The sequence below is a fragment of the Culex pipiens genome, chromosome 1, assembly GCF_016801865.2.
Source record: "Culex pipiens pallens isolate TS chromosome 1, TS_CPP_V2, whole genome shotgun sequence".
NCBI classification, from domain to species: Eukaryota; Metazoa; Arthropoda; class Insecta; order Diptera; family Culicidae; genus Culex; species Culex pipiens.
The window spans coordinates 101,920,304-101,948,052 of record NC_068937.1 but is presented as its reverse complement, the minus strand read 5'-3'; the positions used below and the strand labels follow the sequence as shown (position 1 = coordinate 101,948,052).

Genomic DNA, 27,749 nt, shown 5'->3' with positions numbered 1-27,749 from the left:
CTGTGACAAAAGTAATAGTGCCGAAATGTATCTACTACTTTTCAAACTTTTAAAAATCGAAATAATTTAGAAAGAACGCTTCATTTTATAACAGATCCTGGATACGTATTTTTTTCTTTTTTGTTTTGAACCTTTTAAAATGACAGTCGCGATTTCAAATTTTTACAAGCAACAGTTAAATGCTTTAGGGTTTTTTTTTTTGTATTACAAAAAAAAAACGCTTCCTCAAAAAAAATAAAACATAAAAAGCTGATTAAATTCCACCAAAAATTTCAGACTATGTGGGACTAACAATATTTTTGTTCTAAAATTTTGCTTCAAAATTTGGCCAAAACTTCACACAAAAATAAACAATTTCAAAATTGGCGTTGCTTTTGTGCATATATGTATAATGTATGTATAATAAATTAATATTTGCTTAAGTAATGTTAAAAAGAATTTTACTTTAGTTTTGAACAATTGCAAAGTTCTTATACGATTTTTAAGTCACATTACTAAATGAATAATCTATCAATATTGAAAAAAGAAATCTGAATAAACATAAATTTTAAAAAAAGTTGCATTTTAGTTGTACCTCTAACGTGATTCGATTTTGTGAGTTTGACCTAAAAGATATGACGAATAACATGGTTCATAAGCGGCCCTTTATGATGTTACCAATTGACCTCAAGAACATATCTTGGGTTAGTTTACAATAAGTCGTAATAGCCATTACGACCTCCGAGACTTGTTTGATATTTTCCATTAAACAAAACAATTTCCATTGTTTTCCTGTAAAGATGCACAGATTCTTGAATCTGTTGAACAATTTTAACCATTTTTGAAGTTGATAATTCGTATATTGAACGAGAATCGATTGAAAAACAGCATTGCTTACAAAAGGCGCTTAGACCCTTACACTATTCAATTTCATCAAATTCGAGAGAGCTTCCTTTAAATCTATTGTGCAGGAATGAACTGCTAATAACAGCAGTAAAACACTTACCATTTGAGTTTGTCGTTAGCACCCGCGGAGAACGTGGACGATTTGAGCACTTCGCCCATCTCCTCCCGGCAGAAGCTGAAGTTGTTTATCGTCCACATGTAGCTGAATTTGACCACTTTGACCTGTTGTTGGATGGATTTCAATGGGAGAGAGCAATAAAAAGAAAACCGTTACAATCTATAAAATTGTGGTTGAAGGTTGATAGATTCTAGCAACGCGATTTAATTTGGGTAGGAAGGTATCACCCTAAGCCATTTCGGGGGTCGTCTCTCTTTCACCCGTAACTTTCGTCGCGGTTTTCTCCCAGCTCTTAAGTAACAACAATAACAGACAGACAGCCAGCGGCGAGAGAGAGAGAGGGGTACAGCGTGGAGTCGCGTTGCAGACACAACAGAAAGCGCGCCCGCTACCTGAACAAGGTAGGCGGTGAGGTGCACGGGGGGAGCTCCGAGAGTTGGCGCGCGCGCACATGGTTATGTAAAAGTCAGTAGTGATGGTGATGGTGGTGAAAAAAAAAGAGAAAATCGCCTTTCCTTTCGATAGCTGGTCGTAACCAGATAGATATTGTAGTAATTCAGTTTCATTTTGAAGATGTATTTGCGCTCCTCGAGGTCATCGTCGGTGGTTGAGGTGGCCCGCTCCGGATCGCCACTTCCGGAAGTCGTGGGGCAGCTGCAGGAACATGTGCGGAGTTCGCGACCAGGTGGTGGTGCGGACGCCGTCGCCTCCACCTCCGGTTCGGAGGTCGTGGCCACGATCGGTTCGTTCGGCGTCAGCGGGATCGTCGTCGTGGACCGGATCGTGGCGGGCGTTACGGGACATCGCGGAACTCGAACCACTGTAGCGGACGCCGTAGTCGATGCTGCTGTCTCTAGGCACTTTTCGTTCATGACCTAACCGAGAGAGGTTTCACCGATTTCACTTTGGTTGGTCGAATTATGTAATCTCCACGAATACACGATCGCGGTTCACACACTGCTGGCAGCCAACCTGATCTCTTCGAGGTATCGCTTGATCACTGCGGTAGGGTTTCACTTTCCCTTCTCAGAATACCCCACACAACAACTCGCACACAACTTCTAGATCTGGAAGACCTTTAACAGCCACCTTTAGGTCTCGAGATTCTTCCTGGTTTGAAAACACACACGCGCGACTCCACCGACGCTTCAAGCTTCGAACGCAACGCTGCACTGTACACAACACACTTTGGACAGCCGGGACCGCGAACGCCTCTACACGCGGAGAAAGAAAACTGGAGAGTGAGAGGCTCCGGCAACCGAACCGTGCAGTCAGCCCCCAAAACACAACCCCGGCGACGACGACGACAACGGCAGAGGGGGCGAGCGCGCGCGCAAATCCAAAACATTGCGCGAGCAGGACGGAAGATATCCGAGAGTGTGAGTGTGTGCGAGAGAGAGAGAAAGGCAGAAAAGAAAGGCGCCGCAACGCTTACAAAAGAAATTGTACGCGCGGTGGAGAAAGATCGCTGCGACGATCAACGATCGCGGCCCGTCTCAATGGCCTGAAAGTGAGGTTATGTAAGCGGAGAAATGGAGAAGGTTAAACCCTGCGCGCGGTGGGAGATTGGTGATTGCGCGGGTAGGCGAGATTGCTCACCCCTCAAAGAGAAAGGTACAGAAAGGCGATCGGAGGATGGGGTCGCAACCTCGAGGACGACAGAGCGCAGGGAGGATGCTGAGTGCGGGGTTCAGGAAGTCCTGCGGTCTACTTTGCCAATGGGGTGTTGTTGTATGTCTTGAGTGATCCTTAAGTTTTCAAGACATGTAAGAAAGTTGCAGTACGCATTGATCTACATCGATCATCAAGATATTCCAGATCTGCTCGAAAATCATAGAGATCATAGATATCTGAGTCCCATGATACAATCCGTTAGCAATGTATTGTGAAGATCTTCTAGGCTGTTAAAATCCTAGTTGACCTTGTTGATCTTCAAAATGTGAACTCCACGATCATCTTTGAACTATACTCTATGACCATAGTGTGTATTACACATTAACTTTGGTCTTAGAAAGTCCTGCGAAGATCACCCAACTCATAGTTTGAGTAAAGGTATTCGATTGATTAAATCTAAGGACAATCTGGATATATTTGGAATCAGCTAGGCGCAGTTCAACACCATCAAGATCTACTATTTCCATATTTTATGGATACACCATGTAGACCTTCGGTTGATCACCAAGATCTTCAACATCTGAACTAAACGTTTGCTTGCAAGTTCGAATTTTGTGCATTACTACTTCACTACTTCCAATGTAGTTAAGTGAAGTCCTGTGAAGCTCAACCTGCTAAAATTTTAGGCTGATACCTCGAGTAGATCACGGTTGATTCTCCAGGACTTCAATATCTGAACTTTTTGGACATTTTGGAAGCTGCAACTTTGGAGTTCAATTCAAGTCCCGTGAAGATCTACCGACTAAAAAATCTGTAAAATAAATTGAACAACGCATCGGTTGATCCGCCAGACCTTCAATATCCGAGCTCCACGATCACCAAAAGAACCCAATTCACCCCAAAAACCAACGCAACTCTACAGCTTAGTCCACCGCAGTCCCGCAACGGTCTATCACCCTCAAATTTAAACGACCCACCAATCTCCGGGACGCTCATTCAAGCGCACGCTCATTTCACTTTCGTTTTCGAAAACCAACAACAAAAATTGAACGTGCACCTCTCCCTCTCTCTCACCGTCTCGGGCTCTTAGGCCCGAGGTGTTGGCGGGTGCATGTGAATGTTTTCGTTCAGTTGTCGCCCATTACGGGTGAAGGTGGACCTCGCGATCAACCCGGAGGAGCCCCACGGATCCAGAGATTCGACGACGCTGCGCGTCCGCGTCACTTTGTGTCGGACTTTCGAAAACCTTGAGACCGGCGGCCAGCCAGTAGCTGAACCAAGGATTTCGAGAGTCCGACGACGACCCGGTCCGGTTCACCTTGGAAGTCTAGCACGCGCCGTCGTTTGTTTGGAAACACACCAAACGAGCAGCGTCCAAATTTTCAAACAAGCGCGACGCGGTTTTTTGTTGGTTTGGCAGAACGCGGAAGTGCTTGGAGCGAAGCTTTTTTCGAGGCTCTTAAATCAAGCGAAACGTGCCGCTGCCGGAATATGGCAGACAAAAGAGCGTTAGAAGGTCGCGTGGATTGGGGTTTTAGAGGGGGGGGGGGGGGATTCTTGGTGGTGGGTGTCTTGACTAGAAGTTAGAAGAACTTGTTATTACATTAAACTTTGTTAAAATTTTGAAGAATTCAGTCAACATTATCTCAAATTCGAGTCAACGAGTAATATGGAAAGAAGATTTTTGCTAGATGTTTTTTGACTACTGATAGAGTGACCAGAAACAAGAAATTGAAGAAATCTGTCATTATGAACACAAATTTGAACTAATGTCTTTGCTAGAACAAGATAAAATACTGAAGGAGTAATCAGATGAAAAAATAACCCTCTGCAAAGAAGGTGTAAAATTTAAAATTAAACTTCATTGGTAGTCTAAAACTGTAAGAAATCTGTCAAACAGATCTCAAAATTGAGCTGATGTATACATTCCAATGAAGCTAAACTACAAATAGAGTGACCAGAAATTGAAGAAACCTTTCTATACGATCTCAAATTCGAGGTTATGTCTTCATTTTTCATCACTACTGAAAAACTGACCACTTAAGTTAATTTTTCTAGGTTTTGTTTGCATTGGAATCAAAACTTCTGCCTGAAAGCGAGTCCAGGAAGAAATCGTTCAAAATTTTATCAAATTTGAGGTGATGTCTTCGCTTGAATAAAGATTGACTACTTTAAGGGTGAAAACTGGTAAAAATGTTATCAAATTTGAGGTTATGTGTTCATATCAACGTAAATACAAGACGGAAAGAGTGACCAAAACTGGGAGAAATCTGTCGAAATTAGGGATTATGTCTCCATTTTAGTGAAGTTAGAAACTGTAGAGAGACCAGAAATGTAAGAAATCTATCAATACTATCTCAAATTTTAAGTTATCACATAATTTGAATTATTACTAAATTTTGAAACAAGCAACAAGAACTTGATTTTTTTCAAGTTCTGCCTTCATTGAAAGAGTGTCCGAAACTGGAAGAACTCTTTCATTTTTTTTTCAAATTTGAGGGATGTCTTCGCTTAAAAAAAAGGATGGACTACTGAAAGAGTGACCAGATGTGAAAGAAGTTTCTCAAAAAGATATCAAATTTGAGGTTATGCTTCTGAAAGAGTGACCAAAACTGGAAGGAATCTTTCGAAATGATATCAAATTAGAGGTTATAGAATCATTTCAACGAAGATTAACGAATGAAAAGGTGACCAACTTAGGAAGAAATCTTTCAAAATTAGCTGAAATTTGAGGTTATTTCTCCATGAGAGAAAATACAGGGTTGTTACGGGAAAGTCGAAAAAAAATCCGCGCCAAATCCGCGCCGAGCAAAACACCAATCGTCGCGAAATCCACGCTATATAAAAAAAATCGCGACCAATATTCAAGAAATGTTATTTCAAAAAAAAACTAATACAGAAAGTATTTAATAAAAATGAAACTCGTTTAATGTTTGAAGGAATGAAAGCAAAAAAATCTTTTTGCAAATCAGAGGGACTTAACAATAATTTTGACCAATATAAACAAAATAGAAAATTATAAACCAATATAAACAAATTTTAAAAATCTAATAAATGAAATTAAACTTCAAAAATATAAGCTCAAAAAAACCAAAATTTTAAATTTTAATATGATTAAATTTTGGATTTCAAAATTCTAAAAATTCAAAATCAATGAATTTTAATACAGATTGTATTCCAAATTCCGAAAAAAATGCATTTCCAATATTTGAAATATTTTTTTCTTAGATTTAAGAATTTAAGAATTTAGGAATTTAAGTAAGAATTTAGGAATTTAGGAATTTAAGAATCTAAGAATTTAAATTTGATTTGAGATTTTCGAGATTTCCGTTTTTTTTTTGTTTTCAAAATTGTTTTAAATTTAATATTTTTTAGTTTTAAAATTTTGACTTTTTAAATTTTGTTTTTTTTTTATTTTGAATTTTTTTTTTATATTTTTGATTTTTTAGTTTTTTTTAGGTTTTGCATTTCCGATTTTTAAAATTCTTAATTTCGAAAATTTTTTAATCTGGGTTTTTGAAATTTTGATTAAAAAAAAACTATTAAAATATAAAAAATGTTTCGAATTTTTGAAATTTGAGTTTTGAATGATGGAGCATTAATTTTTGAATTTTCTGATCTTTTTATTTTGGCCAAGAATGATTAAATTTATAAAATATTTCTACGGGTAAATCCCATCTAGAATTCAAAGGCAAATTGAATATATCAACTATAAAATTAAAAATAAATAAGGTTAAAAAATACATTACTCAAAACTCAAAAGAAATTACATATTCAGAGCCGGATATATTAGGAAATGAGTTAAGTGTAGTAATAATTTTATTTAAGAAATTCTCAACCATACATTTAAAAAATAATCTCTACATTATCTTTATCTTAATTTTTCGACGGTTCGTATTAAGAATTTACGAACAAACATTTTCAGAAAAAAATCTATTAATAAGAAATTGCACTCAATGGAAAAAAAACAAATTCTCGTAATTCTTGATAATATTTTTCATAATAACTTGAAAGTAATTCTATCTTTTTATCTATTTATTTATCAAAATTGCCATCCGCGCGAAATCCGCGCCTGAGTAAAATTAGTCAGCAAATCCGCGCCAAATCCGCGCTATCCGCGCGAAACGCGCCATCCGCGCGATTCGCGCCGTCCGTAACAACCCTGAAAATATAAACTTGACGTCTAATTGCTATTAAAAGAGAGAAAAGAAGTATACAGACCAGACTCGATTATCCGAAGGCCTTGACAAAATTTCACTTCGGATAATCGAAACTTCGGATAATCGAATCACGAAAAAAAAAAGTGATTAAGAATTTCAACAAAATGGCGGTAATGAAATATTGAAAAAAAAAAAATAATTTAATAGGCAGCAGCGATGAAATAATCATCATCAAAAGAAAATCCTTGGATGTTCATCAAGAGAAAAAATCCGAAGGGAGCATGGCTCTCCTCTCTCGCGCACGAATGATTTGTAAAAATAATTTAAAAAAATCATCATCTTGATTATTCGGCGAAATATCTTTTTCACTTTAACACTTGCAAGTGTAACGTCACACGTCGAAAAATGACCTGTCACATTTTGTAGATGGGCATAGGTGTAAACAAAGTGAAATAAATATTTTTGGGTGGTGCTGACAAGGAAATTCACAAAAAATCATTAGCAGATAGATTTTCTTGGAGAATTTCGGGAGCGATTTTCTTTTGCGTGATTTGCCTCCTCTCTCTTTCGCGGGTGAAAAAGTTCGCAAGCGAAATTGATTTTTTCGCGATTATTCCATCCCTAATAGGCAACCATTCATATTTGACTAAAATGGATTCGCAGAACTCGAATTTGATGTTAAAAGTAAGTAAATAAAAATATTAAGATTTTTTTTTATTCGTGATTCGGTTATCCGAAGTCCCATACAAACCCTCGGATAATCGAACTTCGGATAATCGAAACTTCGAATAATCGAGTCTGGACGTTATGAAATTGTCAAATTATATCAAATATTAGCACAGCAAAAAATCCGATGGTAAAATCGCATGCAAAAGCATGCACATCACCTTCGTCAAAATAAACACTTAATATTACACACTGCATGTACAATTTTTGCAAACTCAAAAAAAAAGGCCATCAGACCGATGTAAAGCTGAAAGGATAAACGCATAAACGGCTTGACATTTCGGTCAAGTAGGTTTCCCATACTGATGGGCTACATATTTCAACGTGTAAAATTACATTAAATTGCATAAAATAATGCAACATTAATTTTACACCCAGGCCTTTTACACGCAGCTGGATTACTACTTTTTTAGCTGTGAGGGAACAATATTTCAAAATCTGTTTTTTTTTATAGCATACTAACAAAATTTTCAGTTTTTGGTTTTTGGGTGTTTTTGAATACCCTCGTCTCAAGGCGGCAAAAACAAAAATTATATAACTTAAAAAAACACCAGAAATGATCTCGAAAAAGATATGAATATGTATAATGGCCAGAACCGGAAGTAATCTGTCGAACGACCTCAAATTCAAAAGAAGATTACTACTTCCCAGTTAAATTTTGGCTCGAGTCGATTCCAGCTCGATCTCAAGCCAAATCAATAGATTCAATTGATACCTATTAACTTCTGATAGAGTGACCAGAAATTTTGAGAAATCTGTCAAATTGATCTTAATTGATCTTATCCGAGGCTAGGTCTGTATTGATAACAAGACTTAAGCTTGATTTTATATCTTTCAACATTTGATAAAGTAACTTTAAGAAATCTGTCAAATCGAATTCTAAAATTAGTTGAAAATTCGACTCTCTTGATAGAGTGACCAACTCTTCCGTCAATCACTCAAAACAAACTTCTTCAAAGAGAAATTCTCGCAAGCAAGGTTCTAACCACACTTTCAGCATTTCGTGAAAGCTGCCTCACGAGGTCCAATTTCACCCCTCAAAGCTTTCCACCCAAACAAAAGACCCCTCACGCACTTTCAAAAAACCTTCAAACCGAGGAGGGTGCTGCTGCTGGTGCACGTGCGAAACCGGCCCCACAAAAATGGCGCCACCACGCACAATTTATGCTGCGTGCCATAACGCGCATAATGCGAGACAGAGAGATAAAACATCCGGCGAAAGGGATGCAACCGCGAGAGAGGGAGAGGAAGAGAGGTTGGGGTGGCCGTTCATCACCCAGCCAGCCAGTCACTAAAACGAAAGTGAAATTGAAAGTGAAAGAAAGAGGCCCCCGCCCGCGTGGTGTTGCCTCATCACGCGGATGGACTTTTTTTCCAAAGCCTCACAAAAAAAAAAAACCTTTCGCCCATTGATATAAATCGAGGGTTAGAGAGAGGGAGAGAGTTCCCTTTCAGTTGTCGCGCTCTTTAACAGACTCTTTCTCTTTTTGTTTGCTGGTAAGTGCGTACGCACGTATCACGTATTGGTGCGTTTTCGACAGTTTTTTTTTCGTCTTTTGTGGTTCAATAAAAAAATGAGAATTATGCGACCCCCACACTGGTTTCGATTTAAATGTAGTGGGAAGCGAAAGTAAACAGAGATTTGGCCATCTCCGGGAGATTTGTTAGCGAGTTCGCTTTCATTATGTCCAAACTCGGAGATTTTGCTTCGATAAGGTAATTCCACTTCTTTACGTCGTTTTTTTTTACATAATGAAATGGTAATACGAAACAGGAAGCAAAAAAAAATAAGACCGGAATAAGTTACTTTTAAGATCGTGAATGCGAAGAACACAAAAAATAATAATAAATCAGTGGCCAATAACAAAACATTTAATAAAAAAAATATGAAAATTCTAAAAAATAATGAAATAACATAAAATAAGCGAAGTAATGTATTTCGTAGAACAAAAGTTTTAAAAATGACCTCAAACACGTGAAAAATCATGAGAAAATAAATATTTTTGAAAAAATTAGCATTTGAGATTTAAGCAATTTTGAAAGAATATAAGGGGTATTATAGGAAGTATATAAGAAAATACTTTTTACTAAAAAAATCACCAAAAATCAGGAGCAACTCGGATCGTTTTGCGCCCTTCGACAAAGTTGTAGGGAATTGAATATAAACATATAAACATCAAGGATAAAAAGCGACCCCTTAACCTTAACCGATTTGGCTCAAAATTGGCACAGATACTTATTTTTACCTAAGGAATCGAGTGAGAGGGTATCCCTGATGTCGATTTTTTTTATTGTTACCCTATTGTCCATGCAAAAATGATTTTTTTGAAGAAATTTTATGATCGATTTGTTGTCTTCGGCAAAGTTGTAGGTATTGATGAGAACTATACAAAATCAAAACATGGAAACATTTTTTAACGATTTTAAAATTATATTTTTTTTTGAAAATCAGTTTTTCAAAATCCGTATTTTTGTATATATTAGGGAACAAACCACGCAACTTTTGAACCATACAGAAGTACGGGGCAAACACTTTTCACCGAGCCATGATAAACAAAAAATTTGCAATCGAAAATTACTTACAGAATTTTTCATAAATTGCGCAACTCCACTAAAAGTTTAAAGTTAACGTTAAAAAACAGTTTCCGATTTTTATTTAAAAAAGTGTCAATTTCTTGAAAATATTTCTGAAAATTTCCTATAAAATTATCGAAGAAATATTGAAGATTTGACCTCTGGTTGCTAAGATACAGCGGAGAAAAAAGGAAACAGGAAAATTGCTGGAAAAGTTTTCTTAGGCTCACCTGGCTGTTCCCATTTTCTAGTGCCAACTACTGATCTAATTTTCAATTTTTAGGAATGAAAAATTTGTGAAATTTTCTGATCTTTTCGAAAAAAAATACAATTTTAAATTTTAAGGTCAAGTCTTACATTCCAAAGGGAATAAATAGTATGGAATTTTTGCCACTTCGTGTATAACGATTAAAATTTGTATGTAAATTACCATGGGAAAACGTAATTAAGTGCAATTAGCTTTATTCAAATCATTAAACAGAAAAACAAAAGTTTGTTCATCGTAGAAAGGCAAGTAAAAAAACAAAAACCCTTGAGATAGGGTTGCCAGAACTTTAAAATGTCAATACAATTTTTTTAACTGGAACTAGATTTTTTTTTCTGGAAATTGCGCTTGAAATATTATTTTTCAATATTATTTTAGTCTTCGGATGATTTGTTAAGGGTTAAAAAAAAACGACCGTCATGACTTAGTTGGAATTTGAAAGTACAGTTAAACCAGTGGTTCTCAACCTTTTTCGTTGCATTCCCCTCTTGGCTTAATTGAAAGTCCTTCATTCCCCCTCCTTCATTTTAACTTATTTTTGGTAAAAATGAATAAATAACATAATTTTGTATTTAACAATTAATAAAAAAAGATTGATGTTTTAAAACCATGAGTAAACGAATCATACAAAAATTTTGAATTTGTAATAAACTGAATACTTTTGTTCTTTTCAATTTGTTTGGTTTAGTAAAAAAAAATTGAAAAAGTTTTCTTTTAAAAAACAATTAAAGACATAGGGATTTAAAAAAAGGTGAACGCAAAAAAGAAATGAATTCTTATATCTTTAGGAATAAAAAAGTCTTTGTTAATGATAGAAAGAGCACAACAATAAAAAAACATTTAAAAATTTATTTAAACAATTTGTTTGATTTAATCAAACATAATTGAAAAAGTTTTATTTTAAGAAAAAAAAACAAAGGGATTTAAAAAAAAGCATAAAAATAATTCTTAAATCTATAGGAATAAAAAAAAGTCAAAAAAGTAATGATAGAAAGAGCGCAAAAACAAAAAACATATAAAAATGTACTTTTAAGCCTGACAGAATTCAATCTTACATAAATTATTGTGAAGATATTATTTTTTTAATTTTTATTTTCAATTGAAGAACTGTTTGTCAACAAAAATTTAAACTTTCAGTTTTATTATTACAAGAAATTTTGTTTTATTATTCAGCATAAACCTCATCAAAATTCTAAAAGAAAATCAAATCAAACAGTCACAAACAATATATCCAATGTATTTTAAAGAGCAGCTGAGATTGAAACGACAGCAAAAACACAAATTAATGAAAATGACCATGAGGAAAAAATGAAAAAATAATCCAGATATTTTTAAATAAATCTATTTCCAATATGTTTAAGAACTGATAAAAATTTTCAGATTCATATGAAAACATGAAGTATCAGAAAATGATTTCATTTTTGAAAACACGTCAAAGACATTGAATTTCTTTTGCATCCTCATTCCCCCCAAGAATGCCCTAATTCCCACCCAGGGGGGAATTCCTCACCGGTTGAGAAACACTGAGTTAAACTGTGCAAGAATAATAATATGAGTCATAGTGCCAAAAATTAGACGAAAAATGACAGCTAGTTTACCGAAACTTGGAATTTTTACATTTTCATAATTTCGTAGCTGGCCTAAGGTTGTAGAGGTTTGGTGTAATGTCTCATGATTTAATTTAATGGACATTTTGCAATTTTTCAATTTTTTTCCTCAAATTGTCACGGTTGTCCATTAGAGTGGTTCAACCTGGACACAATCTTGGGTGTTTATAGAGTAGGGTTGCTCGATATAAAGAAGAGTCATTTTCTGGTCACAATCAGGCTTCAAAACAATTTCCCAAAATTTTGGAGCGATTAGAGGAGACTCGACTTTCCACAAAGCATTTCAATTTTGTATGGGAATTTAAATGAAAAAAATGTTTTGCTATTTTATTTTCTGTAATTTTAATTTTTCTACAATAGCGTTCAATTGAGAAAATTTGTTAAAAATGTTTCGAAGAAAGCATGGTCATATCTAGCTCCTGGCTAAAGATACACACAGCTAAAAAAGTAGTAATCCAGCTGCGTGTAAAAGGCCTGGGTGTAAAATAAATTTTGCATTATTTTATGAAATTCTGTGTAATATTACACCCTGAAATATGTAGCCCATCAGTATGGGAAACCTGCTTGACCGAAATGTCAAGCTCATATATGCGTTTATCCTTTCAGCTTTTCATCGGTCTGACGGCCGAGTGGGCTAAGGCACAAGCCCTTACTGTTGGTGCTGGGTTTGAATCCCGTCGGTTGCAACTTTTTTTTTGTGTTTGCAAAAATTGTACATGCAGTGTGTAGTATTAAGTATTTATTTTGACGAAGGTGATGTGCATGCAAAAAATCCGATGGTAAAATCGCATGCAAAAGCATGCACATCACCTTCGTTAAAATAAACACTTAATATTAGACACTGCACGTACAATTTTTGCAAACAAAAAAAAAATTTGCAACCGACGGGATTCAAACCCTGCACAAATAGTAAAGACTGGCGCCTTAGCCCATCAGAGCTTGACATTTCGGTCAAGTAGGTTTCGCATACTGATGGGCTACATATTTCAGGGTGTAAAATCACATAAAATTGCCTAAAATAATGCAATATTTATTTTACACCCAGGCCTTTTACACGCAGCTGGATATCTACTTTTTTAGCTGTGTACAGGGTAAAAATCACATTTTAAACCAGTTTTGAGAAAATAGTTCCTCTGAACCTGAAGGTTCTAATCGATTGTGTTTGCAAGTTATTTCTAGGATCACTCGATCGAAGTGAGCTAAATTTGAGAATCACTGATCCTTAAACATGTTTTTGGCACCCCACATCCATCAACCGAAGTGTTCGTCCTAAAACAACTTGATAGCTTATCACCCAGCTCGACTACCCCACTGATCATCAACCAGACGCACCGAAGCGCTTCCATATTGATCGAGAAATCGAGATCAACTTCCTCACGCAAGGTGACGGATCCAATCAATGTTGCTACTGCTACCGATTGCCACGAAGGCTGCACCAGACCAAAACCAGAACCACTCACTTCCGCAAAACCTCGCGCACACGGTAGCGTTGTGGGGGCAGCCTGCCCTGCGTAACTACGACCTCTCAATCAACCAACCACCACGTGCTGTGTGCCATTCATGCGTTCGAAACCTCGCGAGGTCGATTTTCTCTTCCGCGTGAAGTTTGAGTTTCTTGCTTTTTGTTTGCTGCTCGCGGGGGAACCTTGGCGAGCGTGTGGCCACGCAAATTACGAAGGTTGTTCCGTCAAGTCTCGCCGAGAGTTTGGGTGATGGCCGTTTTGGCCCGCGTCGCCCAACGACACTGGCGGTGATGCTGAGAGTGAAAGTGAAAGTCCGAGTTGCAGTTGCGCGGGGCAGCAGGCGGCGGCTGCTGACGGGGGCCTCCATGTCTGTCAGTTGGTGCTGCGATCATTTCCTCGTTTTCCCAAATAGACCTTGTGGAGAGGGCTTGGGAGAGGGTGTTGTTGTTGTTGTTTGTGAGGAATTTTGGACGGCATAGTAGGCTGTGTTGCAGCTCAACGGCACGTGGTTGGTGGTTGGTGTTTTGAGATGTTAGACAGGGTATATCAGAGTGCCCTGGGTCATCCAATCCAAGGACCTCCGGAATGTATGAACTGTGGATCTACCGTCCTAAAAAAAGGTAGTCGGATTTTTGACTCGGATCATTCACACACTTTCACGTGACTTCAGAGTACACGGAGAAAAATCAGAGTCCAAACTCGTGAACTAGAGTTCATGAAATTTGGAAACACGAACATTGTGTTCAATTTCTACACTACATTGCAGATATGTTTGGGTGTCCTGGGTCATCCAAAGACTTCCTGAAGTTGGAGACTGTTTAATGCTGTAACAATCAAACAATTGTACAGAACTTGCAATGAAATCAAACAGTGCAAATCTGAAACATTCAACTCCAAAGTGCAACGTTCTGTTCAACAGAACGCACCCGAATTCAATCACCCTTCCGTGTGCGTATTTTTGCATTCATGCAAAACGCAAACCGCCTGTTGGACAACAACAAAAAGCAGACCCCTACCCTGGAGGGGGATCTCCGAGTTCAATATCCCCGTCCGCCGCGTGCACTCGACGACGATGTTCTGAACGCACACACTTCTCGAATGCAAATACGCGATGTCATAACATGTGCTACACCATGAACTCCTCCCCGAACTTCACCTCACCTCACAGTCCATGAACCGCCAGGTAGACCAGACGGTAGACTGCGTTCGGGACCTCGGTGAAAAATGACGCGAGGGTTAATGTCGGTGAGCTTCTCTTTTTATGCAGTGTGGAGTGCTGCTTTTTTTTTGTAGAGTTGCAACACTCGTCATCAACGCATGCCATCCAATATAAATAATAATGATGAAGGGGGAAGAAGAATATCAACGCTGATGACGTTGAGTACCCGACGGCACATGACTCACTCATAGTCGCATTATGTTGACTCCGTCGGGAGGAATGAACTCCAAAGCATAACCGCGAACCGCGGGGTCGTAGTTTCGGCGAGCTTCAAGATCGTACTCCCGAAGGTCAACTTCTCCTGTTGTAGGAGTTGTTGTCACCAAACAACTCCTCGGGCAGAACCAGAAGACAAACAGAAACCATCGCGCGGGGTTCGACTTTAGTCGCGATGGTGAACAACGCCACAGCACAGCGCTGCCAAGAGATCTTCTAGGCCACCGCGGCACGTCTCCCAGAGCGTAGAATAGAGCAGCCACAAACACACACGCGAGCGCGAGCGCTCGAGTTCAAGTCGGGACAAACTCAAGGTAAATCGGATCGTTTAGATTGCTGCGCGCGTTCCTAGAGGCGGCGGCGGCGAGGTTCCCCCGTGGGATCATCCGCACACAGGAGGTCGATGCACCTGCTGGTGACCCGAACTTGTTCTGCATGTTTAAGCAGGTTCTAGTACGACCTTCACCGGAGCTTCGCGCACGCAAAGAAGCCTGCCGGTGTTACGAAAGACCTCGCGTTTGAGAGATTGATTTTTTTTTTCGTCAAACCGTCTGGCGAAAGGCGAAAACGGAAGCAAACCAGCAGCAGTGAAATGAAGTCATTTCCAAACGACGACGACGCGAGGTCGATTACGAAACCGTGGCGGGCCTTTCGCCGACGACCAGACAGGGTAGTTATCGATATTGGGCTGTTAATAGACGAAAGTTTGGCCGGTGTTTGAGGAAGGTGACTTGTCCGGAGGTGGTGTGAAAAGCTCCGCGGTTGAGGTGTTGGGAGAGTAAACAAGGTTTTTTTTTGTGGAGTGACATGTTTTGAAACGTATTTCTAAAAATAGATGATGATGGCTGATAAATTCCGTAGAAAATCTACTTCTTCGTTTACTACAGAATTCGGAAAGCTACTTTAAAATATTGGTGAAATAATAAGAATATTTTTTAAATATCTTTTGAAAAATTTAATTTTATTTGCATTCTAAAAAAAACTATCAAATAATCAAAATAATGAAGATCTGGCAACCCTGCCTAAGATATGTTATGATCACTTTCAATAAACCGAAGATGTTTCAGAGACTTTGTTGTGCACATTTTTAATCTCAGAATTTGCATATATTTGAAATATAAGTCAGAAAATTTGGCAACACTGTCATGAAATATTAATACTTAGGCGGAATTTGAAAAACATTTAAGGTTAATTATGAAATTATGACAATTTTCTGAACCGAATTTCTGTATGTCGTGGATAATCATAAAAATCTATTGGTCTTAAAGTTGACAGATCTGGCAACCTTGTCATAAATCATTACCCGTTAACAATCCAGTAAAAACATTTGGATTTGTTCGTCAAAACTAGTATCTAAGACGAATATGGACTCATTAGGCCAAGACAATATTTAGTGGGTTCAAAATTGGATAATTTTAAAAATACAAAAAAAAGCTTTATAATTTCTTTTTTAAAGTAAGAGAGTAACTTGAGCGTAAATATTCAGAGTTGAACATTGAATCAAACATATTTAAGGATCGACCATTATTTTTTAAAACAAATTTTGACGTTGTGAATATGAAATCGAGTAGCATTGGATACGAACCTATTTCAACAAATGTTCGACAGTCGCGTATTTTATTGATATGTTGATTTAAAAAAAATCTTGTTTCGTATCTTTTAGGGCTCTGCTAATTGAATCGATACAGAGGAAATTCTCATATGTTTACCCGGTTAAAGATTCGGTCCTAATTCCATCAAATTTTGTTACTCATTTTATAAAAAAATATTTATATACACTTTTGATAGAATCTTGCTTGCACACTTCCTAATGAGCTATTCATAAATCGATTTAAGTTGAAAACGCAATATTATGCCAACAATAGGTGCTCGATTGAATTATTTTCATATCAGATGTATTTGAAGATAAATGAGTATTACTTTTGCTTCAGTCATTTCGATTACCGTAGCGTTGTTCTGTGTTCAACCTAATTCATTTGAATTTGTTTTTGAAATGGTAATCGTGAATAAAACTAAAGGTTCGTTTCCAATGGACACATGTTTTAAACTTCACAGCTTTCAATCTTTGTCGAATGGCAAGTTTTTATTCTGGAATCGTTCCCAAATCGCTCAAGATGATGTATCTTGAGAAAAGTCAACCCAGATTTCTGCCAACCATCTGGGCCATAATCTTCCGAGACCCCACCCAATCATCCCTGAGGCAGATGAGAAGTCGATATTGCCCGCCGTCGACATCGATGATGTTGATACACTCTTTCAAGAAGTCGCTTGACAACCCAGAACCGGCCTCAACAGAGAGTCAACAGCAGCAGCGCTCATCCCCAAAATTATAAATTCAACATTATTTGGCGTTAAAAAGGCACACACACCATAAAATACGACACTTTAAGAGAGTGGGGTGACATCGTGTCGAACCCCCCCTTGCGATGTTTATGGATGTCAACAAGAAGAAGTATACGCTCTGGAGGACAGGGCTTTTATTCGGCCGGATATTTATGGAGTCCGAAGGTTGTTTGGTGTCGGACCACCCTGACTGAACACGGTGACGACCTGCGGTGTGTCCAAATTATTCATAAACGAAGGTTTCGAACAGTTTGACCCGACCGGGTCAAAGCGGTTTCGTTTTAGCGATCCAACGCACCACCACCGCGCTGGTTGGTTCAACGCCTCACTTCCGGAGCATTCCGCAGAGTAACTCCTCACATCGATCGCCCAAGGGGTTATTAAACTGTATCAATTCGGCGGCCGAGAAATGCGGGGAAAAGTCATTGCTCTCACCGCTACTGCTCCACACTTGATGGAGTTGAGAAGAGTTCAAAATCTACCCCGGATCAACGCACTGAAGGTGGTTCATGGGCGAAGAGCCGAAACTGGAGGTTCCCAACGTGGCTAGGTGGTTAGAACGAAGGAATTCGTCAAGGTCCGTTGAGTTTCTTCCCCTCGGGGAGAAAGTCAGATTGAGATCTCTAGACTCCGAAGAATCTCCAAACATCGTTTGAACTGTGACGAACCGTAAAAGGTCGTGCGCGGTTCCGCGGCAGTTCGTAGAAGCTAATCAGCCAGATTTCGATCAAAGTCACGATCGTTTTGGGCTAGCCTCACCGCTTTCGATTCTTCCCAATCAAATCGCTTTCCTTTTGGTTCAACCTAAAAGGGCGACCTCGCTCAATATCACAATGACTTTGTTGTAATGAAGTTTTACATCATTTTGAGGTTAATTCAACATAAGCCTCGTTTCACCGTTGACATCACTTTCGAACCTAAAAAAACCCTCGATTCAGTTTAGGCATACAAGTCGGAGACAAAGACAGTCCAAAGTTCACAAACGCCCACGCGAGCGCGATATGGAAAGTCGCGAAAATCGAGGAAAGCGAAAGAAAAAAACCGAGCAAACACAATCGAATCGAGGTGAAACTTTGACGGTGGCGTCATTTATGGAAAGTATCTTCCATGAAGAGCTTTCCACGCGGTGAACCCTTTTGGTGAAGGGTTTGTGTGGAGCTCTTTTGAATGGGCGCTTTGAGAGGCTTATGTAAACAAAGGGTAGTTTAATCACTTTCGGAAGTGGATTTTTCTTTTTCGCTTAGTGTTTGTGTGATAAATTGCGTATACGATCTTTTGAAAGCTTACTGTAGGCTTCATTCTCAGTACAATTGGCACTGGAGCGGTGTAACGACGGTGTCTTTGTAAAATCTGTAAAAACACTTTTCTTTTCATTTAGCTGCCTGTATCAAAACTTTCACGAGTCTATCATTTGATTTGCCCACGTGCTTTTTCTCTTGATTTGATCGTTGACTCTCTAGTTTAACAAGTTGAAATAATGTTTGTTCTGAGTTGACCAAAAGCAAAAGAGTGGGAAGAATTATCATGTTTGGCAATTTGCCTGTTCTCTGAAAAGAATTATTTTGAATGCAAATTTAACTTTTTGGGTTTCACCGTAATCAAAACCTTTGTTGTTTCGAGAAATGTTACCAATAATAACTAACTTCATTTCCAATGTAACTGCAAAATGGTTCAACAAGTTGTCACATTTGTTTAGCTTTATTGCGAAGTGACATCAAATTTTAAAAATCAAAGCTGCGAAATGGTTGAGTAGAGTTGAGGGTAAAATAATGTAAAGTTTTAGGATCCACCCTAAGCAAACAATATTACCAAGTTTAGATTTGATTATTTCTGCTTTTGTTTTAGGTTGCAACCGTTGTCCAGTTTATTTAGTAAAAGAAGGTCAGCTAGGTTCGTTTCGAATGCAACCAGTAAACATTTTTACGACCCAGATGACCAATTTCGTTTTGAAGCCATCTCCAAACGAAACCCAAAACGCACATCCGAAGCCCCGCCAAGTTCCAAACGGAACATCTAGGTTCGTTTCCAATGTAAGTGCGAAATGGTTCGACAAGTCGTCACATTTTTTTAGCTTTGTTGTGATGTGACATTCAAGTTGGGAAATCAAAGCTGCGGAACGGTAAGTAGAGTTGACGGCAAAATATTGTAAAGTTTTAGCGATCCACCCTAAGCAAGCAATTTGACCAAATTTAGATTTGAGTGTGTGGTTTGTATTAGATTGTAACCTTTGTCTAGTTTGTCTAGTTGAAACGTAGTTAAGTGTAACCCATTAACCAAACAAAAACAACAGCTAGTTTCGTTTCCAATGCAACCAATGAACTTTTGACGACCCAGATGACCAATTCCGGTTTGAAGCCTTCTCCAAACAATCATCCGAAGCCCCGCAAAGTGCCAAACGGTTCTCGTTAGCTGGCGGGGTCCAATCTCTTCACTTCAGCCCAAAAGGGATATCAGATGGCCGTCAGAACCTGTTGTTGGGCAGAGCCAAATTTTGCGCACATTCTCCGCGTGTGTGTGCCAATTTGGTCAAGATCTTTCACCGCACACCTGCCATTGCTGGCTGGCAGCTTATCTTGCTTTCGGAAAGCTTAAAATTTTTATATTTTTTCCTCATTTTTTTTCGGGCAAAGAGCGTTTTTCACGATAGGTGGCGCACCGGGTGTCAATAACCTCAAAACCCCTCTTCGGGTTTCTTTATTTTTGATATGTGTGTTTGAGAGGTAGTTTCTTCTTGCCGGAGTACGTTGTACCTTGCTCCTCACCGCTCTCGGGTAATGTGGAGATAATTTATTCTAAAGCGTTTCTTCGTGTCTGATTATACGACGACTTGGAATTGCGAAAAGAGTGTGAAACGGGGAGCAAATAACAACACTTTTTCTCCCTCTTTCTCTCACAACCACCACAGAGTCTCTCGCAGTTGGAGAATAATAATCCCCCCTGAACGTAGTGCGGGGGCTATTGGAAAAGCAAAAAATAAAAGCAGAGAAACCGAATGTGACGAGAAAAATGGTCAAAATGGAAACATTTATTAAATACATCCCGTACCCTTCTCTCTCTCCACACAAGGCACACATTCATCGATCCAGCGGCAGGCGGAGAGTGTGAGTTTTCTCTTCACTGCTCTGTGTTGATGTGCGGAGGTGTGTATAATACTTGTATAAAATTCCATATTATAATTGCACGTGTGTTTGTGTGTCTGTGCGTGGAAGTGTGGCAAGTGGCCATGAACTCTATGGTTTAGCCACCCTTCCCGCTCTACACCACAACCGACTTGGGGAATTCTCGCGATGTCTTAAAAGAAGGTGCACAAGAGGAAACTCCTTCCAATAGACCATTTCCAAAGCTTAGTCCTCCCACTTCACATGTGTTTGTTGCGACGACGATGATGATTGTGTTCGCCATTAGTCGTTCATTACGCGTGCAGGGGTAATTTAATTGCACCAAGATTACAGCTGTTGCCGCGAGTTGGTGTCAATGGACCGCCCCTCCCCCCTAGGGGGAAGCAAATCGTTAGTTAAAATCTCATCGAGTTTGAAGAGGAGTTCCTTTGCTTAAGCAATTGTTATGAATACTGTCGTTATGAAGCGAATACAATAATGAGCTAATCATTTTTAAGATTAGTTACGCGCAAATTGGGACTAACTTGACATTTTTTGGAACATCGTTTGACGAGTTCAGATATACTAAAATTGACACGACTAAACTACCTCAGGTTCGTTTCCAATTCAAGCATAGTTTTTTGAGTTTTTCCAATTCTAATGGACAATTTCCGATTTCACAACAAACCAACGTCAGAATGCGATAACGTAACATATGGGACACGCCACACTGATATCTTATCCAAATTTACGTGACACCCCTTGTGATTTTATAACACCACGCCACTGTGCTGTGGATCCGTAATCAGTATTTTCGTCCGTCAAACAAAATTCTTGTGTACATGGGCTTGGACGCGTTCTGTTCCGCCGCACGATAAGATAAGGCGATGACCTTGGAAGATTTGGCATCTATTTTTTTGTGTACAATTTGCTCACCAAAATCGAAAGTGACAATTTTCAAAGATGTTTTTTTTTTTCATTTTTGGCCTCACTTAGACTTCTCAAAAAAAGTATCCAAACAAATTGATCGTTAGCTTACCCATTCAAGAATCAACTATTCATTGGAAACGAACCTTTCTACGAGCCTGACGAAGATTTGACTGGTTGTATACTAATTTCCCGGGATAAGAAAAGCTGTATCAGCATAAATCGTTGTCTGATATTGATTATATTTTCTCATAATTTCATAGCCGACCTACGGGTAATTTTGCACAGAAGGCAAAAATGGGGACACATCTGTGCTACCAACTCCGTGATTTCCCACCAGATGTCCGCGCGTGTGGATACGCATTTTGCGCGAAGCGTTTTGCGTGACCTTCAAATCGCAGTCTCGTCACAGCTATCTACGCATTTCTCTTCTCACTGAGAGAGTGCGAGCTCATTACCCCGAAAGTGTTATCAATTACACAACCGCGCGAGCTCATGAGCTCGTGATAATTGAGCCCCGAATAATTGCCCATGAACCGGCCACGGCCGCGGCAAGATGGAGTTCAAGCACCCAATGACCTTGCTGCGGCGCGGCCGCCAAGATCTGGTGAAAGAACCCAAAACCCAGGGAAACGGAACCGTCCGAAAAAACAAAGTATCCAACAAACCAAGAAACTCCAAAGAGGAGTAGGAGCAGAACACAACACAAGGAAGACACAAAATGGCAAGAACCTCTCGCACGCCGAGGTATCACACAGGCAGGCCAGTTCATTGCCTGATGGGCCTTGAAACGACGGCGACGACGACGTGTGTGTGAGTAGAGGAGACTAGAAAGAGAGAGAGGGAGAGAGGGAACAAACATGCGAACGTGTCGGAAGAGTGTAGATGAGAGAGGGAGCGCGAATAAGCAGGTGAAGCGGCAGAATTAGGGTGTTTAGGGGGGAATAGCTGTTACGTTGTTACGCACTGTGCCCACCGCCCAGGTTGAAGAAAGCAGGAGAAGAAGAAGAGGTTGGTTAGCGATGCATACCGGCGGCGCGGCTAATCTTAATCGGTGCAGGAAGCAGATTACCGACGTTCTACTCGGACGATTGCGTTAAGAGAGGTAAGAACAATACGAGCGGCGTGCATTGGAAACGAACCTGGCGATAATTAAACAAATTGCTAGGTCGATTAACCATTGGAGAACGGACTGTGCATTGGGAACGGACTCACATAGTTCCTCGGAACGCCACAAGCTCACGAGGGTGCCACCCTCGTTGAATATAAATAATATTCACAAGAATTGCTGCAACGCAGCGAACGTCGGAATCCCTGCGCGCTCTCTCTGCTCCATTTTGGGCAGAGTTCCGCGAGTTGACAACGGCGAACGAGTTTCAAAGTATTCCAACCTGACAGCAGCAGCACCAGCCGTGACTCGTCGTCGCGGACGATTCCCGCAAAGCGCGTTCAACAAAGCAGCCAAGAGTTGGTGCAGCATAAGGAATCATCCACGAGTCGATGGCCGCAGCGCGGACGGAGCCGGAGGTGTTGTGATGAGGAAGAACCCTGCCACTTGGAGCAGGCCAGCAAAGCAGAACTCCGCACAAGTCTCGAGAAACGGCGGGGAGGTCAATGGACGTAATGATGTGTGCGAGAGTGCGGAACTTGCCGCCACTATGCGCGCTATAGTGAGTAGTTCTGAACGTGCCTGTGCGATGGTTTTTATTGCTGCTCATTATTATTGGCGTGCGCGTTCGGGGACCATGACCACCGGAGGTCCTGATATGCTGGTAGCCGCAACCTTTCCGACGACGAATTGGTGAACGTATTAAGAGCCTTGGCATAGACCTCGCGAACGAGCGTTGACACCTTCCTACCACCTCCGACGAGAATGTCGTATCGCCTTCGGCGACAACTTACCTGAGTGTAACACCAGTTTTCCGCGACGGGTGTGTTGACCTCTGGCAGCGGGGGTGACGGCACACGGCTGACCGCCATGTTGCCGCTGGAGGAGTGCAGGTTTGAGGTGACCCTAGCAGTCTGCCCCGCCGGACAGTCACTCACTACCGGCAATCTGGAAGGGAGAAGAACGAGAAGAAATGCTGTTAAAAATCTGCAAGAAGCGTTTTTAAGAAGCGCAGGTAGTAATCCTTTCGGAGGAGGACCGCCCACCCCGAGCTCAGGACCACCCGTGGGTCCATGTCAAATCGTTTATTGATGGTCGTTTCCAAAGAGGAGGAGACCGAATGCACACCGAAACGAAATCGGAGGCCATCAACAGCTGGTGCGGGTACAGGTCCATTGAAAAAAAATGAGCGCCGAGCGCTTAGGAATAAACTTTTTATTGATTTTCAGCGAGTTGAAGGCTGCCGTCATTGGAAACGAACCCCAATCCGTTATCAAGGTTAGAGAGTCGAAAATAGTCGCTGCTCGTGCCGGAATGACTCGTTTTTGCTTGAATAAGGTCAACGCCCTTGAACTACGCCCGTTGCCCCGTGTTTCAGTGCACGATCCGTACCTCACAGTGTAGTAGCTGAGCCAGTTGGAATCGTCAGCGGACGTCATCTAGACAACGGTAGCGACAACACGTGCGAACGACGACCGCAGGACGACATGTGAGACCACGCGTGAAATCGTGCGTAAGGTTCTTCTCAATTCTTCACGGTAGGCAGCGCATCGCTGAACCTATTGACACAATCACTTTATTTTATTCAGCTCTTTTTTTTCTGGGTTATATCCCGTTGACCCCTTGCTCTTCACAGGGACACAGAAACCCTCGCAAGGGGGACTTATTTTCACAACAATCACCGCTCGAAAGATACACCGTACGGTTCACTAGAATAAATATTTTTGCACAGCACAGCTCCGAGGCAAGCACCTTCAACTCGCCGTTGAACCGTTTCACGCGAGGACCATCAAAAAACGGAGGGGGTCCTCCTTAATGATAACACCGCACCGAACCACCGAATCCTCACACCAGAACTCGCAAAAATCTTGCTACTCTAGAGCTAGCAGTCAAAAAACCAACAAGAACCGCCCGAGAGTCAGCCGCAACTAGTAGTAATACGCGGCATGGCGAGCGCGCACACCAATAACTCAAACATTTGTAAGCTCTCTCACCAGAGAGCCACGCTCGCTCTTTCTTGTTCTATACGCTCTCGCGAGCGCACACTTTGCGCTCTCCTTTTGCATTCCCTCTCATTCGCGCCCGCCCTGCTTGCCTACCGTTCTTATCATATGACTAATACCGTGCTGCGCTAGCGACGTACTCTCCGTAATTTCTCGGTAATTTGCTGTGAACTCCCTCTGTCCCTTACAAATTCCCCAATGATGAAGGGTGAGTATGCTAACTAGGGTGCACTTCCCCATCAATCATCCTACGCTTCTCAACGCGATTCTTCGTTCAGATTACTCCGACGTTCTCATCCACCGAGATTCTCTCGCTCCTTGCTTCGTCATCCTGTGTATCATCCGATGCTCGCTCCTCGTGTCGGGTATTAAATTCATTCTATTTTAGCAACACTGCTTAATTTTTATGTTCTACACGCCGTACACAGAAAAAAATATTCCTGTAAATTTACATTATTTATCATGTACCAAAAGGTATCATGATAAATGATGTATATTTACATTAGGTTCATTGGAAATTTACATTATTTTCATTGGAAATTTACATTAGTTTTGAAAATTTACATTAGTTTTGGCATTTACATTAGTTTAAGAATTTACATTAGTTAAAATCAACTAATTCTGATTGGCCAATGGGAATGAGAAACTCGACTTGGATTGCAGTAGGAAAAGGGTGTGGCCTATGTTCTATTCTAAAATGATTGAAGCGGGCAGCAAAAGGAAATTCTGATTTTAAAAAGTTGATTCACAGGTAGGGGACGCTTTCTCGTCGGCGGCCAAGTGGAATAACACTGGAATGGAATCGAACGGACGACGGGTAGGATGTTAGGTGTTACTGCTGCTACCCGCTGCCGACTGAGCCATCTTCGCATTTTATAAACGAGCGGCAAAAGCATCAACTTGCTCAGGTCGAGGCTCAGGCAGTGGGCACGCGAAATATGAGAGCGATAGAAAGAGAACCAAATATAACTATTTCTAGTTCGGGTAGTTTTGAAGTCAATGTTTGGCAGAAATACATTGGATATATGATTTACATTAAATTGGAATTTACAGGAAGCCGAACACGGGTAGAAATTCATCAGATTTGAGTGTCCATGCTCAACGTTTCCATTAGATTCATTATTTACATTAGATTTAGATTTACATTGGAGTAATTTCCATGACTTTTTACTCTTTACATCATATTTCACCATTACATTGAGTGAGTTTACATAAGAAAAAAGTAATTACGTGCTGTGTAAATTTACATATTTTTTTCTGTGTAGCGAAGCAACGGGTTCGAACGAGTGTGAACGACCAGCGGCAACTCCTTCTCACTGGGGTATCGATTCCAACGACAAGGTCAAAGGAGCTGGATTTGTGCAAACCCACACTCTTCTACAAGCTTTTTCGGCAAGGTCCTGGTGTCACTGAACGCGCGGGACCTTGATGAACCGCTTACCGCGGTCTCTCCTTGCGACTCCTCCTCGGGTGACATTGACTGCACAGCTCAAGGTTTTTTTTTTGCTTCTTCACCCGTTCTGTTGCGTTGTTGTTTTTGTCGCGTTTAGTGTGGACGCGACGCGACGATAAGGCTTCACTGCCGTGACCGAAAGGGTACAGCGCGCGCGTGTCGAACGTGTTACAACCTGTCGAAACTAGACCGCTTCTGGATTTGCTGGTGCTTCTGGACACGGGTTGTCCTAGGAATGCACGAACGAACGAAGTTGACTTTATAGCTGTCGGCCATCATTGCTAGTACTAACCACTAGTGTCTTCCTTTTTACCTACAAGGACTTCGCCGCCCTGGGCTCCTAAGTGTATGAAAGTATTGCAAGGAGCGACGGCGCCGAATACCCATATTAACACAAAGAATTTTAGAGCGCCCGCCGCGGGATACGAACCGTCGACCTCTGGATTGTAAGTTCAGTGCGCGGTCCGATTGATCCACATGGGCGGGACGAGTTCATTTTACACGAGTGCATTGGAAACGAACCTATTATTCCAGAGCAAATTGTAGTGATCTGGAAGATGTCCACAAATCTTGCCTTTCAACAGTATTTGAACAACATCCAAGATCTTCCCGAACCTCGCAATAGCAAGTACGAGTGCACATCCGGAACGTACTTGATTACGTCGAAAGCTATATTTATCATTCCAGCAATATCCATAAAGCCGTACAGGAGAGCGCGCGCACTGTTGCAGCGCAGCAACTCCAAGGGGGTAATTACCGAGTCAACGAGTCCGGCTGGAGAAGCACAAATCATCATCCGAGTATAGTAGCAACACAGTTCAGTGCAGTTCAGCCGGTATATCTAGCAAACGATATCAATGTCGATTCCAGCGTTCCGACAGTGCACCACACACAACACCCAGAACCCCCTTGGTACACGGTTGTAGTTGTAGTACGTCGTCAATACATTTACTGCGCAGCTCGTGCTCGCACACTACGGAAGGGCATCGTCGAGGAGGTAGCGACGACAAGCAGCAGCTGTTTGTTTTACCTCGTAGCGATTTGTTCATGAGCGACACGTGTTCTGAGTTTTTTTTTTCTCAGTTGTTCATCCGCGTTGTATTTACAGTTGTTTTAGCGCCAATAAAGTGACCTTGTCCGCGCGAATGCCTTCACAACCGCACTAATCGGTTGTGGCGGTCATCGGCGGAACGTACCTTGGATGCAGATGCGGAACTACGACGACGAACTCCGCCGCAGGTTGGAGCTCGCCGAATTGTGCCATGTGGATGAACTGCTGTGTTACACGACCAGATCTTCACCAGGTTCAAGGGTGTACTGAAGGGAAGATCTTGGGAATTGATTCGAAAATTGGAAGGTTCAGAAAGGGAGAGGAAGTATCGTGTTCTCGAAATCCCTAAGCACTTGACAGAAAAGAAGATACGCAAGAAGGTCGCACAGTGGTAGAACGGAGTACAAGGACTAGTATGGAGTCATAGATTAACATTGAAGACATTCCATTTGCTTACCAAAAAGATCAATAGGTTTAAAACCCAGAAACCATCCATGTTTTTTTTTTCTTTTTTTTTTTCTAAGAACGTAGGTTCGTTTCTAATGCATTGAAGTGTGTTTTATATGTAATTTTTTAGAAGGCGAAAAAGAACCGGGACAGTGTATGGTTCTTTTGCCCTATTTGAGATTATTAAGATTAGCGCGACTTTTAATCAATCTCTATTCAGATGTCCAGCAATAATCATCAAAAGAGTTTGACAAAAAAATAATTAGAGAGAAATCTTAAAAGTCTCTCTCTCAAAATGTCACGTCAAATCTCAGCATGTGAACTCCTCTCACCTACGAAGATTGAGAAAAAAAAATCTTTCCAGGAATTCCAAAATTACATCAATGAGTAAGTGTAAGTGTGAGTAAGTGAGTTTTTTTTTGACAATTTCAGTGTTGATATCACTTAAAACTATTTATTTTGTATTGTTTAC

General features: G+C 40.5%; 2 protein-coding genes across 5 annotated transcripts in view; one reads left to right on the top strand and one right to left on the bottom strand.

The window, feature by feature from the left end:
* The window catches only part of LOC120426255 (protein roadkill), a 101,062-nt gene that overhangs the window by 10,056 nt on the left and 63,257 nt on the right, over positions 1 to 27,749 (bottom strand). For 3 of the 4 annotated variants that reach the window (XM_039590994.1, XM_039590993.2, XM_039590991.2), the window contains exons 2-3: positions 23,118 to 23,271; positions 986 to 1,107 (exon numbers count right to left, since the gene is read on the bottom strand). In XM_039590994.1, the coding sequence (XP_039446928.1) occupies positions 986 to 1,107; positions 23,118 to 23,195 (200 nt within the window). In that variant the 5' untranslated portion in view covers positions 23,196 to 23,271. Of the gene's footprint in view, positions 1 to 985; positions 1,108 to 23,117; positions 23,272 to 23,715; positions 24,248 to 27,749 lie in introns of those variants that run through there. The other variant, XM_039590992.2, reaches the window with a different exon arrangement.
* Positions 1,148 to 3,217, top strand: LOC120426256 (uncharacterized). Its single transcript, XM_039590995.2, has 2 exons — positions 1,148 to 1,468; positions 1,577 to 3,217. The coding sequence occupies exon 2, from the start codon at positions 1,577 to 1,579 to the stop codon at positions 1,880 to 1,882; it is 306 nt and encodes a 101-aa protein (XP_039446929.1). The 5' UTR covers positions 1,148 to 1,468; the 3' UTR covers positions 1,883 to 3,217.

What these genes read in the sequence shown, in the direction of transcription:
- LOC120426256 (XM_039590995.2), top strand. Translation starts at nt 1,577, where the DNA reads ATGTATTTGCGCTCCTCGAGGTCATCGTCGGTGGTTGAGGTGGCCCGC.